Here is a 12,533-nt window from a genome sequence, read left to right on the forward strand (position 1 = left end):
CAAAAAAAAAAAAAAAAAAAGAAAAGAAAGGAAGTCTGAGAAGTCTTCTGCCAGCAGTTAAACACTCTGGCCTGGAAGTACACACATCTCTGCTCCCATCTTATTGGACAAGGTAGCCATGTGGGGTAGGGGTGGAGTGGAGCAAAGAAGAATCCTGCCATCCTGCCATATACCCAAAACATTTGTGAGCAGCTCTAATGGCATCCATGTCGCCAAGGTGGCTTCCATCTGACTCCAATGTCAATAATAATAGTGATGACTAACATCAATGGCCACTTACCATATATGAGACATTATAGTAAGCTTTTTGTTTTGTTTGAGACAGTCTCATTTTGTCACCTCTGGTTGAGTGTCCTGGTGTCATAGCTCATAGTAACCTCAAAATTCTTGGGCTCAAGTGATTCTCTTGCCTCAGTCTCCCAAGTAGCTGAGACTATAGGTGCCCAGCACAATGCTCAGCTATTTTTAGAGACATGGTCTCACTCTTGCTAGGCTGGTCTCAAACTCCTGAGCTCAGGCAATCCACCCACCTTGGCCTCCCAGAGTGCTGGGATTACTGGCGTGAGCCACCACACCCAGCCCAGTAAAAATTTTCTGTAAATAATCACACTTAATCCTCACAAGCCTATTATAAGTCAGGTATCTTACAGACAACAGAATGGAAGTCAGAAAAGGTAAATAAGCTGGTCTGAGAATACTGTGCTGGCCTTTACTTAGACCCGGGAATAGACTCCCACAGGTTCCACCAGAACCTGGGTGATGGGTGGAGCATTCACAGGGGGACTGTGGCACCCACAACTTGCCAGAGCCATCATAGGAAGAAGCTGTGGTGCCCCTTCCACAAGGGGCCAAGAGGAGGAGTGACAGGGAGAATCCTGAAGGGTAGCTCCCTTCCACATTCACCTACATCTAAGCATTTGCATTGGAGGCCTAAACTCACACCTAGTGGGGAAGGGTCCGGCTACACAGGTCTACCAAAGAACCGTGGGAGGCTTCACCTCACATAGCTCCCTGAACACGTCTCAGTTTGTTGAGAAGTTTGAGGTATCACTACTAAATACATTCAGCCCTTTGGAAAGATGTCATGGTTTGGAGATGGAGGGAATGAACCTCGAAGTCAAAAAAGTCAGGAATGGAGAGTTCAGGTCTTGGCTCTGCCATAGCTGGTTGATTAGGCAAGTCATTTGGTTTTTCTGAGCCCTCAGTTTTCTAATCTGTAAAATGGGGATATTAATATCTGGCCTACTTTACAGAACTGTTTTCAGGGTGAAAATGGTACATCAAGTATTTTAAGAACTATAAATGATTTCCTCATATAAAAATCAAAGAAAGGTTTATACATTTAAGCCAGGAGATAGGATCCTGATCTTTATATTTTACTGTGCAATTGTTTGGTCCATTGACATTCTTTATAAGAATAAGCTGGGTCCAGGGAAGATAACTGTGGGGTGTTGCTGTGAGGGGCTCCTGGGTAGGGCACAGCCTTGGGAATAGAGAGCCTCCCAGCCTGAAGAAGGAAGGCCAAAGGTATAAAACTGGCACAGATTGGTCAGCACAGTGGCTTATGCCTATAATCCCAGCACTCTGGGAGGCCAAGGCCGGCAGATCATCTGACGTCATGAGTTTGAGACCAGCCTGAGCTAGAGCAAGATGCTGCCTCTTAAAAAAATATATAGCAGGGTGTTGTGGCGGGCGCCTATAGTCCCAGGTACTTGGGAGGCTGGGGCAAGAGAATCACTTGAGCCCAGTCTGAGGTTGCTATGAGCTATGACACCAGGGCATTCTACTGGGATGACAAAGTGAGACTCTGTTTCACAAAACAAAACAAACAAACAAACAAAAAACCCAGATCATGGGAGACATTCTCTGCCTGCATGGCATTTGTGCTTGTGGTCACCCCGGTCACATCCTGGGATTATGTCATTTATCTGTGCTTCAGCCTTGTGAGGCTAAGGTTGGGGAGGTGTCTTGATGGGAGGGATGGAAGAAGTGGGAGGAAAGCAGGGACAATAGAATTTTTTTTTTTTTTTTGAGATGGAGTCTCACTTTGTCACCCTTAGTAGAGTGCTGTGGCATCATAGTTCATGGTAACCTCAAAATCTTGGGCTCAAGCCATCTTCTTGCCTCAGCCTTCTGAGTAGCTGGGACTATAGGCATATACCACAATGCCTGGCTACTTTTAGAGATAGAGTCTTGCTCTGGCTTAGGCTGGTCTCAAACACCTAGCTCAGGTATTCCAGCCACCTTAGCCTCCCAGAGTGCTAGGATTATAGGTATGAGCCACTGCACCTGGTGACAAGATAATTTTTCTTTTTTTTGAGACAGAGTCTTACTATGTCGCCCTCAGTAGAGTGTGTGGTGTCCCAGCTCATAGCAACCTCAAATTCTTGCGCTCAAGAGATTCTCTTGCCTCAGCCTCCCAAGTAGCTGGGACTACAGGCACCCACTACAATGCCTGGCTATTTTTTTTGTTGTAATTGTCATTGTTGTTTAGCTGGCCTGGGCTGGGTTCAAACCGCCAGCCTCGGTGCATGTAGCTGGTGCCGTAACCACTGTGCTATGGGCACTGCCGAGACTGACAACAGAATTTTTTAGCTGTAAATACCAAGTCAATGAAGGCACAGGGTGGGATAATAAGAGCTAACACTCATGAAGTGCCAATTATATGCTAGGCAATGTTCTAAGCATTTTTCCAATATTAACTCATTTGAGCCTCACTATAACCACCACAGGTAAGGGTTATTATCTCCATTTTTATAGATGAGGAAACTGAGACAAAAAAAGCCTAAGCTGGCTTGGGGCTTGTAGCTCAGTGGTTAGGGCACCAGCCACATGCACCAGGGCTGGAGGGTTCAAACCCAGCCCAGGCCTGCTAAACAACAACAACCATAACAATAAAAAGTAGTCGGGGTGGCTCAGCACCTGTGGCTCAAGAAGCTAAGGCACCAGCCACATACACCTGAGCTGGTGGGTGCGAATCCAGCCCAGGTCCACCAAACAACAATGACGGCCACAACCAAAAAAAAAAAATGGCTGGGTATTGTGGTGGGCACCTGTGGTCCCAGCTATTTGGGAGGCAGAGGCAGGAGACTCACTTGAGCCCAGGAGCTGGAGGTTGCTATGAGCTGTGATGTCACAGCACTCTACCCAGGGTGACAGCTTGAGGCTCTATCTCAAAAAAAAAGTAGCCGGGCATTGTGGCAGACTCCTGTAGTCCCAGCTACTTGGGAGGCTGAGGCAAGAGATGGCTTAAGCACAAGAGTTTGAGGTTGCTGTGAGCTGTGATGCCACAGCACTCTCCTGTGGGTGACATAGTGAGACTCTATCTCAAAAAAACCCCCAAACCCCAAAACAAAGAAAGTGAAAGCAGCTTGCTCCACTGTGCCTGGCCTGGAAGGTGATTTTTGCTTTTTTGAGGGGGGCGGACAGAGTCTTACTTCGTCTCTACCAAAAACAGAAAAAAATTAGTTGGACAAGTGTCAGGTGCCTACTGGAGGCTGAGGCAGGAGGATCACTTGAATCCGGGAGTTTAAAGTTACTGTGAGCTAGGCTGATACCAGGCACTCTAGCCCGGGGCGATGGAATGAAACTATCTCAAAACAAACAAACAAACAAAACACTGGGATTCCTGAGCCAAACACTGACCTGGGAACTGGTATTTTGTCATATCTTATTTTATTATATTTATTTATTTGAGACAGAGTCTCACTTTGTCACCCTCGGTAGAGCGCCGTGGTGTCCCAGCTCACAGCAACCTCAAACTCTTGGACTCAAGTGATTCTCTTGCCTCAGCCTCCCAAGTAGCTGGGACTACAGGTACCCGCCATAAAGCCTGGCTATTTTTAGACGGGGTCTCACTCTGGCTGAAGCTGGTCTCAAACTTGTGAGCTCAGACAATCCACCCACGTTGGCCTCCCAGAGTGTTAGGATTATAGGTGTGAGCCACCGCGCCTGGCCCTGGTATTTTATTTTATTTTATTTATTTTGTGTGTGCGTGTGCATGTTATATACAAAGAAACCAGCATTTTAAATAAATATTTCACAGATTCTTAAATTTAGAAAAGTATAGGCAATGGCACTGTGCTATATGGGTAAGGGTGAGAAACAGACTTGTTTGCTTGAGGGGAAGGTTCATGAAGGAAACAGCCAGGCAGAGGGCTGGAAAGCCTTCCTGTATTCATCAAATCTGAGACAGCTGAGTTGTAAGACACACTGTCATTCTATGTATTATACAAAGAAAAAATACTGCTAATTAACACAGAGGTGTTGAAATTATGAACAAATGTATATCTTAGGAGAAATGAGTTCTCAGTGCTGGGACCAGACTTTGGAGGACTTTGAAGCCAGGGTAGCAGTGCCTCAATGAGGCCAAGGTGAGGAGACCAAAGCCTGGTAGGATCATCTGATGCAGAGGCAGAATCTGCTCTGGGCTGAAAAGCGCAGCTCTCTACCTCTGCCCCTGACTAGTGAGTATCAGAGACCAGTTGTTTTAGCTCTTGGAGCCTCAGTTTCTCACATGTGTTCTGATGGTAGGAGCTGCCTCTTGTGCCCCTCAAGGATATTAGCACAAGAAGAAGGAAGGTGAGAAGAGAATAGTAGTGCAAGGTGGTGGGCTGGGCTCACTTGGCCTGACACTTCCTGTATCCCTTCTTGCACTCTCAGCTACAGGCCTAATGATTGGCTGCCTGGTCTACCCAGACGGTTGGGACTCAAGTGAGGTGCGGCGCATGTGTGGGGAGCAGACGGGCAAGTACACCCTGGGCCACTGCACCATCCGCTGGGCCTTTATGCTGGCCATCCTCAGCATCGGTGACGCCCTCATCCTCTCCTTCTTGGCCTTTGTGTTGGGCTACCGGCAAGACAAACTCCTCCCTGATGACTACAAGGCAGATGGAAGTGGTAATCTGTCCTTCTCCATATGATGTACCCTGACTAGAGACCCCAGGGCTGAGAGTGAGAGGTCATTTTAGCCAGCCCCCTGAGGCTTAGCCCCAGCCAAGGGTTAGGGACACCAAGACCATTGGACAAAACCTTTGTCCTCCCGAGGCAGAAGGCCAGTGAAGGGTTGCAAGCCGGCAGAGGCTGCCTATGATAGAGGAGTGCCCCTCCCTCCACAGTCTTTGAGTCTACAGGGGAATAAGCCCCAGTCCAGCCTGGGGGCCTAAGCACAGTCTCCTTCAGAAGGAGGCGCCAAGGCTGGGTCTTGAAGTAATACCGGGAGTGTGCTAGCTGGGGAGAGGAACAACTGGGCAGCAGAGGGTTTGAGTTGTTAAGGAAGGAGGAAGAAGGCAGGTTAATGCTTGGGATACCTTGAGAACAACCCAGTGAGGGTACAGCAGTGACAGCCCGTGGTTGCAAACAGTGGGAGCCTGCACACCCTGTGGTTACTTAGAGCAGCCTTGGGCTTGTCTGAATGTCTACTCTGCTTCAACTCCCCCTCATGCAAATCCTACCCGCCAGTTGTAAGGGTCGGCTGGACCTGACCCTCCTGGAAGGTCCCTGCTTCCCATTGACCTCCCTGCTCCCTAGGGTGCTTTCTGCTTCTGTTTCTCAGTAGTCTTTTCTCCTGTCTGTCCTGAGGGACTAACGTTTTTCAGAGCACAAATATCATCTCCTAGTCAAAAAGCAAGTCCTGTCACCCCTGCAAATCCCCAAACAAACTCTGTAAGAGAGTGAGGGGAGAAAGAAACCTCTGCAGGGGCCGCCATCAGGGACCTGTTACACCTCAGTGACCTCGCCAGTCTCCTTCTCCCATGGTTGTCTTTCTCTCTGCCCCTGGACCTGGACTAGAAGCAGCAGCCGAACTCCCCCATCTCCTTATGACCAAGGACCTTTCCCACATGAGGAACTTGAAGCCCAGAAGGCACACTTAACCCAGAGGTTCACAGAAAGGTGATGGCAAAGAGGAGTCCACAACTTAGGTCTTCCCTGACTAAACCCAGCCTATTTCTCCACAGAGGAGCAATCTGGAACATTTTTCACCCTTCCTTGGGGACAGAGGAAGAGAGACTCACATACTTGTTATGTGGTTAAAGATGGAAGCCAAACTAATAGGAAGGTCTGGGCCAAAGAAGAGAGCAGAGGGGAGTTTCTTCCATTGCAGTAGATTCCTGTTGCTCCTGGGATAGGGGGTTGCTTAGGCCTGGGTCCCCCGAGGGCCCTATACAGGGAAAAAAGATGGAACTAATATATATATATTTTTTGAGGGCCCATTTTTATTTAATCCTCATAGCAGCTCTATGAGGAAACATTAGAGTGGGTGATTTCACAGCAACCTGCACAACCAGGGCTTTCTCCAGTGATGGAGGTTTTCCAGGGGACTCACAAGAACTACTAAGGGTATTTCATCCCACTCTCAGCCTCTGGTCAGGGCTGCCTTAAATATGTCTGGACACAATAACACAGAGTTTTTGTTTTTGTTTTTTTGAGACAGAGTCTCACTATGTTACCCTTGGTAGAATGCCCTGGCGTCACAGCTCACAACAACCTCAAACGCTTGGGCTTAAGTGATTCTCTTGCCTCACTTTCCCAAGTAGATGGGATTACAGGCGCCCGTCACAATGCCCTGCTATTTTGTTTTATTTTGTTTTGTTTGTAGTTGTCGTTGTTGTTTGGCAGGCCCAGGCTGGGTTTGAACCTGCTAGCTGTGGTGTATGTGGCCGGCACTCTAGCCACTGAGCTACAGGCACCAAGCTAGAAAGTATTTTTTATTTTTTTGAGACAGAGCCTCAAGCTGTCCCCCTGGGTAGAGTGTTGTGGCATCATAGCTCACAGCAACCTCCAACTCCTAGGCTCAAGCGAGTCTCCTGCCTCAGTCTCCCAAGTAGCTAGGACCACAGGCGCCACAACACCCGGCTATTTTATGGTTGTAGCCGTCATTGTTGCTTGGCAGGCCTGGGCTGGATTCGAACCCACCACCTTAGGTGTATGTGACTGGAGCCTTAGCCACTTGAGCCACAGGCGCTGAGCCTCTGAAAGCATTTTTATATCACTCATTTGTATTCTTCTTTTTCAGAAGAGAATATTTTGTCAAAAAGAAATTTTATTCATACAAATGCTCTTTAAAGTGCTTTCTTATAAAGAGATGGTTTTGTTCCTTTGACATTTTCCTTTTTTTTTTTTAAACAAATCTCAGCTTTATTTTGTATTTATTTATTTATTTTTTGAGACAGAGCCTCAAGCTGTCCCCCTAGATAGAGTGCTGTGGCATCACAGTTCACAGTAACCTCTAACTTCTGGGCTTAAGTGAGTCTCCTGCCTCAGCCTCCCAAGTAGCTGGGACCACAGGCACCCGCCACAACGCCCAGCTATTTTTTTTTTTTTTTTGGTTGCAGCTGGCACTGTCGTTTGGCGGGCCTGGGCTGGATTTGAACCCGCTGCCTTAGGTGTATGTGGCTGGCACCTTAGCCACTTGAGCCACAGGTGCCAAGCTGACATTTTCTTTACTAACAAAATGTCAACTCCCTTTCCTCTCCCTCCTTGTCTCACTCCTTTCATACCCATGCACCTGTCCTCAGTCTGGTCAGACTTTTTTTTTCATCCCTCAGTAGCATAGAGGGTTTGTTTTATCCTTTTTGTTTATTACCTTTGGGAAACATAACCTTTTTTTTTTTTTTTTTTTTTTAGGTTTTTAGCCAGGGGTCAGTTTGAACCGGCTACCTACGGCATATGGGGCCAGCGCCCTACTCCTTTGAGCCACAGGTGCCACCCAGGGAAACATAACCTTTATGAATACATCTAGTTACTCAAGGAAGGTCCCTATTTCTTTTGTCAGAGCACAAAATTAGGGTCAGGAGAGTCAAGTTCAAGTCTCAGGTCATCCAAGTCATTTTACCTCAGTGTTCTTTTTGGTAAAAGGGAGAACACTAACCCTGCACTCTCATCTCCACTGTTGTGTGGCACGACTGGAACAGGGGAAGCAGAAATGAAGGATGTAGTTGCTGATTCTCTCTTCAAGGGTTAAGGAGGCAGAGGAGGATGAGTATGAGCTCTGGAGTCAGAACTGTGTTTAACTTTTTTTTTTTTTCCGAGATTGAGTCTCACTCTGTTGTCCAGAGTAGAGTATAGTGGCGTCAGCCTAGCTCTCATCAACCTCAAACTCCTGGGCTCAAGTGATCCTCCTGCCTAGGCGTCCCAAGTAGCTAGGACTATAGGCATGTACCTGCCTCAGCTACTGCCTGGCTAGTTTTTCTATTTTTAATAGAGACAGGGTCTTACTCTTGCCTGGACTCAAAATCCAGAGCTCAAGCAATCACCTGCCTCTTTTTCTTTCTATTTTTAGGAGAGTCAGGGTCTCACTCTTGCTCAGGCTGGTCTCACACTTCTAAGCTCAAGGGATCCTTCTGCCTTGGTCTACCAAAGTGCTAGGATTACAGAGATGGGCCACTTCACCCTGCCTGGGTTTTAAGTTTTGTCTTCATTTTTAACTAGTGGTGTGACCTTGCAGAAGCTGCTTAACCTTTTTGAGCCTCAATTTCCTCATCTGAGACTCAGATTTATGGGAGTGGGAGGTAGGTTTTTTTTCCTATCTAAATAAATCCCTACTGCAAAAGGTCGTGCTCGGGAATAAAATAAGGATGTCTGCTCTTATTACATCTATTGAACATTGAAGCTATAGCCAAAGCAATTAGGCAAGAAAAAAGAAATTTTTAAAATCCAGTTTGGTGGCTTGGTACCAATAGCACAGTGGTTATGGTGCCAGCCACATGCACTGAGGCTGGCGGGTTCCAACCCAGCCCCGCCCAGCTAAAACAACAATGACAACTGCAACAACAAAATAGCTGGGGGTTGTGGTGGGCGCTTGTGGTCCCAGCTGCTTGGGAGGCTGAGGCAAAAGAATCACTTAAGCCCAAGAGTTTGAGGTTGCTGTGAGCTGCAATGCCACCACAGTCTACTGAGGGTGACATAGCGAGATTCTGTCCCCCCTAAAAAACAAAGAAAAATAAATAAATAAAAATCTAGTTTAGAAAGGAAAAACTAAAGCTATCTCTATTAGCAGACGACATGCTCTCATACATTTGAGATCCTAAATAATCTACTAGAAAACTACTATAGTTAAATACAACTTCATCAAGCTTTTAGGATACAAGAGCAATATACAAAAATCAACTGTATATGTATACACCACCAATGAACAAATCAAAAATGAAATTAAGAAATGAAATTAGGGCCAGGTGTAGTGGCTCACGCCTGTAATCCTAGCACTCTGGGAGGCCAAGGTGGGTGGATTGCCTAAACTCAGGAGTAGGAGACCAGCCTGAGTCAGATTGAGACTTCCTGTCTAAAAATAGCTGAGTTTTGTGTTGGGCGTCTGTAATCCCAGCTACTTGGGAGGCTGAGACAAAAGAATTGCTTGAGCCCAAGAGTTTGAGGTTGCTGTGAGCTATGATGCCATGGCACTCTACCTAGGGCAACAAAGCTTTTTTCTGTCTCAAAAAAAAAAAGAAAAAGAATACAATTAGGAATAAATTTAACAAAAAAAGTGCAAGACTTGTACATGAAAATTACAAAACATTATTGAAAGAAATGACAGTCTTAAAGGCTGGGTGCAGTGGCTCACACTTACAATCCTAGCACTTTGGGAGGCTGAGGCAAGAGGATCACTTGAAGCCAGGAGTCTGAGACCAGGCTGAGCAAGAGCAAGACCCCATCTGTACAAAATAGAAAAATCAACTGAGCATAATAGGGCATGCCTGTAGTCCCCGTTACTTGGGAGATTGAGGCAGGAGGACTTGAGCCCAGGAACTGGAGGTTCAATGAGCCATGGCAACCTATGACACTCTAGCCTTGGCAACAAAGCATAACCCTGTCTCAAAAAAAAAAGAAAGAAAGAAAAAGAAAGAAAGAAAGAGAAAGAAAAAAAAAGAAAAGAAAAGAAAAAAGAGAGAGAGAGAAAAGAAAAGAAAGAAAGAAATTAAAGACTTAAATAAATGGAAAGACAGACATTCCAGTTTTATGGATGGGAAGACTTTATATTGTTAAGATGGCAATAATCCCCAAATTAATCTACAAATTCAATGCAATCTCTGTCAGAAACCCAGCTGGCTTTTTGCAGAAAGTGATTATTGGATCGTAAAATTTATATGGAAATGCAAAGGACCCAGAATAGTGAAAACAATCTGAAGAACAACAAAGTTAAGGGCTCACATGTCCCAATTTCAAAACTTACTACACAGCTACAGTAATCAAGATAGTGTGGCACTAGCATAAGGATAGACATAGCTCAATGGAATAGAACTGAGAGTACAGAAATAAATCCAACCAATGGCCAATTGATTTTCAATAAGTGTACCAAGACTATTCAATGGGGGAAAAGAATAATCTTTCTAACAAATGGTGCTGGAACAACTAGATGCAAAAGAATGTAGCTGGACCCCTACATCATACCATATACAAAATCAACTAGAACACATAAGTAATCAAAACTAAATATATAGAACTATAAAAATGTCAAAAGAAAACATAGGTATAAATCTTCACAAATTTGGATTAGGCAATGGTTTCTTAGATATGACCTTTACTATACAAGCAACCAAAGGTAAAAAAATTAGATAAAGTGAACTTTGTCAAAATTGAAAACTTTTGTGCTTCAAAGGACACCATTAAGAAAGTGAAAAGGGCTGGGCTTAGTGGTTCACATCTGTAAACTCAGCACTTTGGGAGGCCAAGGCAAGAGAATCACTTGATGCTAGGAGTTCCAGACCAGCCTGGGCAATATAGTGAGACCCTGCCTCTACAAAAACATTTTTTAAAAAATTAGCCAGGCACGGTGGCATGCACCTGTAGTTCTAGCTACTTGGAAAGCTGAGGTGGGAGGAGAACTTGAGCCAGGAGTTGAGGTTACAATGAGCTATGATTGAGCTGCTGCACTCCGGGATGAGGGACAGAGCAGGACCCTATATCTAAAACAACAACAACAAAAAACAGAGAGACAAAAGACAACCCATAGATTGGGAGAAAATATCTGCAAATCATAACCTGATAAGGGTTTAGTATCTAGAATGTATTAAGAAATAGAACAATAAAAAGATAAATTATCTAATTTTTTAAACTTGACAAAGGATTTGAATAGATATTGCTCCAAAGAAGATACACAAATGGCCAATAAGCACATGAAAAGATTCTCAGTATCACTAGTCATTAGGAAAATGCCAATCAAATCCACAATATGATACAACTGCATGCCCACTAGGATGACCACAATAAAAAAGATGAACAATAACAAGTGTCAGTGAGTGTGTGGAGAACCTGAAAATCTCATACACGGCTTGTGGAAATGTAAAATAGTGCAGCTGCTGTAGAAAATATCCTGGTAGTTCCCCAAATGGTTATCATAGAGTTACCATATGACTGGTAATTCCACTCCTAGGTATATACACAAGAAAACTAAAAACAAATGTTCACACAAAAACTTACACGCAGATGTTTATAGCAGCGTAATAGCCAAAAGGTGGAAACAACACAAATGTTCATCTACTGAAGAATGGATAAATAAAATGTGTATATCTATGCAATTAAACATTATCCAGCTATAAAAAGAAATGAAGTACTGATAATCGCTACAATGTGGATGAACCTTAAAACATTAAATGAAAAAAAAAACAGACACAAAATATTGACTTCCATTTGTACCCAGAATAGGCAAATCCATAGAGACAGAAAGTAGATTAGTAGTTTCCTGGGGCTGGGAAAAGGTGGTCATTGAAGGTCACTGAGAATAACCATAGAGTTTCTTTTTAAAGTGATGAAAATGGCTGGTGTCTCACGCCTGTAATCCTAACACTCTGGGAGGCTGAGGCCAGTGGAATGCCTGAGCTCAGGAGTTTGAGACCAGCCTGAATAAGAATGAGACTGCGTTTCTACTAAAAGTGGAAAAACTAGCAGGGTATTGTGTCAGGTGCCTGTAGTCCCAGCTATTTGGGAGGATGAGGCAAGAAAATCACTTGAGCCCAAGAATTTAAGGTTACAGTGAACTATGCTGCCATGGCACTCTACTGAGCGTTACCAAGTGAGACTGTGTTTCAAAAAGGAAAAAATGAAGTGATGAAAATGTTTATAATTAGATAGCCACGATAGTTGCACAATCCAGTGAATATACCATGGGGGGGGGGTGGCGCCCATAGCTCAGTGAGTAGGGCTCCAGCCACATACACCAGGGCTAGCGGTTTCAAACCCAGCCAGGGTCAGCTAAAATCAACAATGACAACTGCAACAACACAATAGCCAGGGATTGTGGCAGGCGCCTGTAGTCCCAGCTACTTGGGAGGCTGAGGCAAGAGGGTCACTTAAGCCCAAGAATTTGAGGTTCCTGTGAGCAGTGACGCCACAGCACTCTACCCAGGCCAATAACTTGAGACTGTCTCAAAAAAAAGATTACGCTGAGGATCCTATAGCATATATAAAGCAGTAACCATGTCCTCACATTATAGGGAACTAATAAATATTAATTCTCTCCCTATTCACTCTTCAGTATGTCCACTTTTTATATCACCCATTTGCCCAATCAGCAATAGCTACTGTGCCCCAGTCACCCA

At 44.9% G+C, this 12,533-nt stretch overlaps 1 protein-coding gene across 1 annotated transcript in view; it reads left to right on the forward strand.

The window, feature by feature from the left end:
- Positions 1-4,922, forward strand: part of LHFPL5 (LHFPL tetraspan subfamily member 5) — a 10,330-nt gene extending 5,408 nt beyond the window's left edge. The window contains exon 2 of the mRNA XM_003789305.1: positions 4,663-4,922. Within this exon, the coding sequence (XP_003789353.1) occupies positions 4,663-4,922 (260 nt within the window). The remainder of the gene's footprint in view (positions 1-4,662) is intronic.
- Positions 4,923-12,533: the final 7,611 nt, after the last annotated feature.

This window comes from Otolemur garnettii, unplaced genomic scaffold, assembly GCF_000181295.1.
Source record: "Otolemur garnettii isolate 467f Iridium unplaced genomic scaffold, OtoGar3 scaffold00031, whole genome shotgun sequence".
In the NCBI taxonomy this organism is placed as follows: domain Eukaryota; kingdom Metazoa; phylum Chordata; class Mammalia; order Primates; family Galagidae; genus Otolemur; species Otolemur garnettii.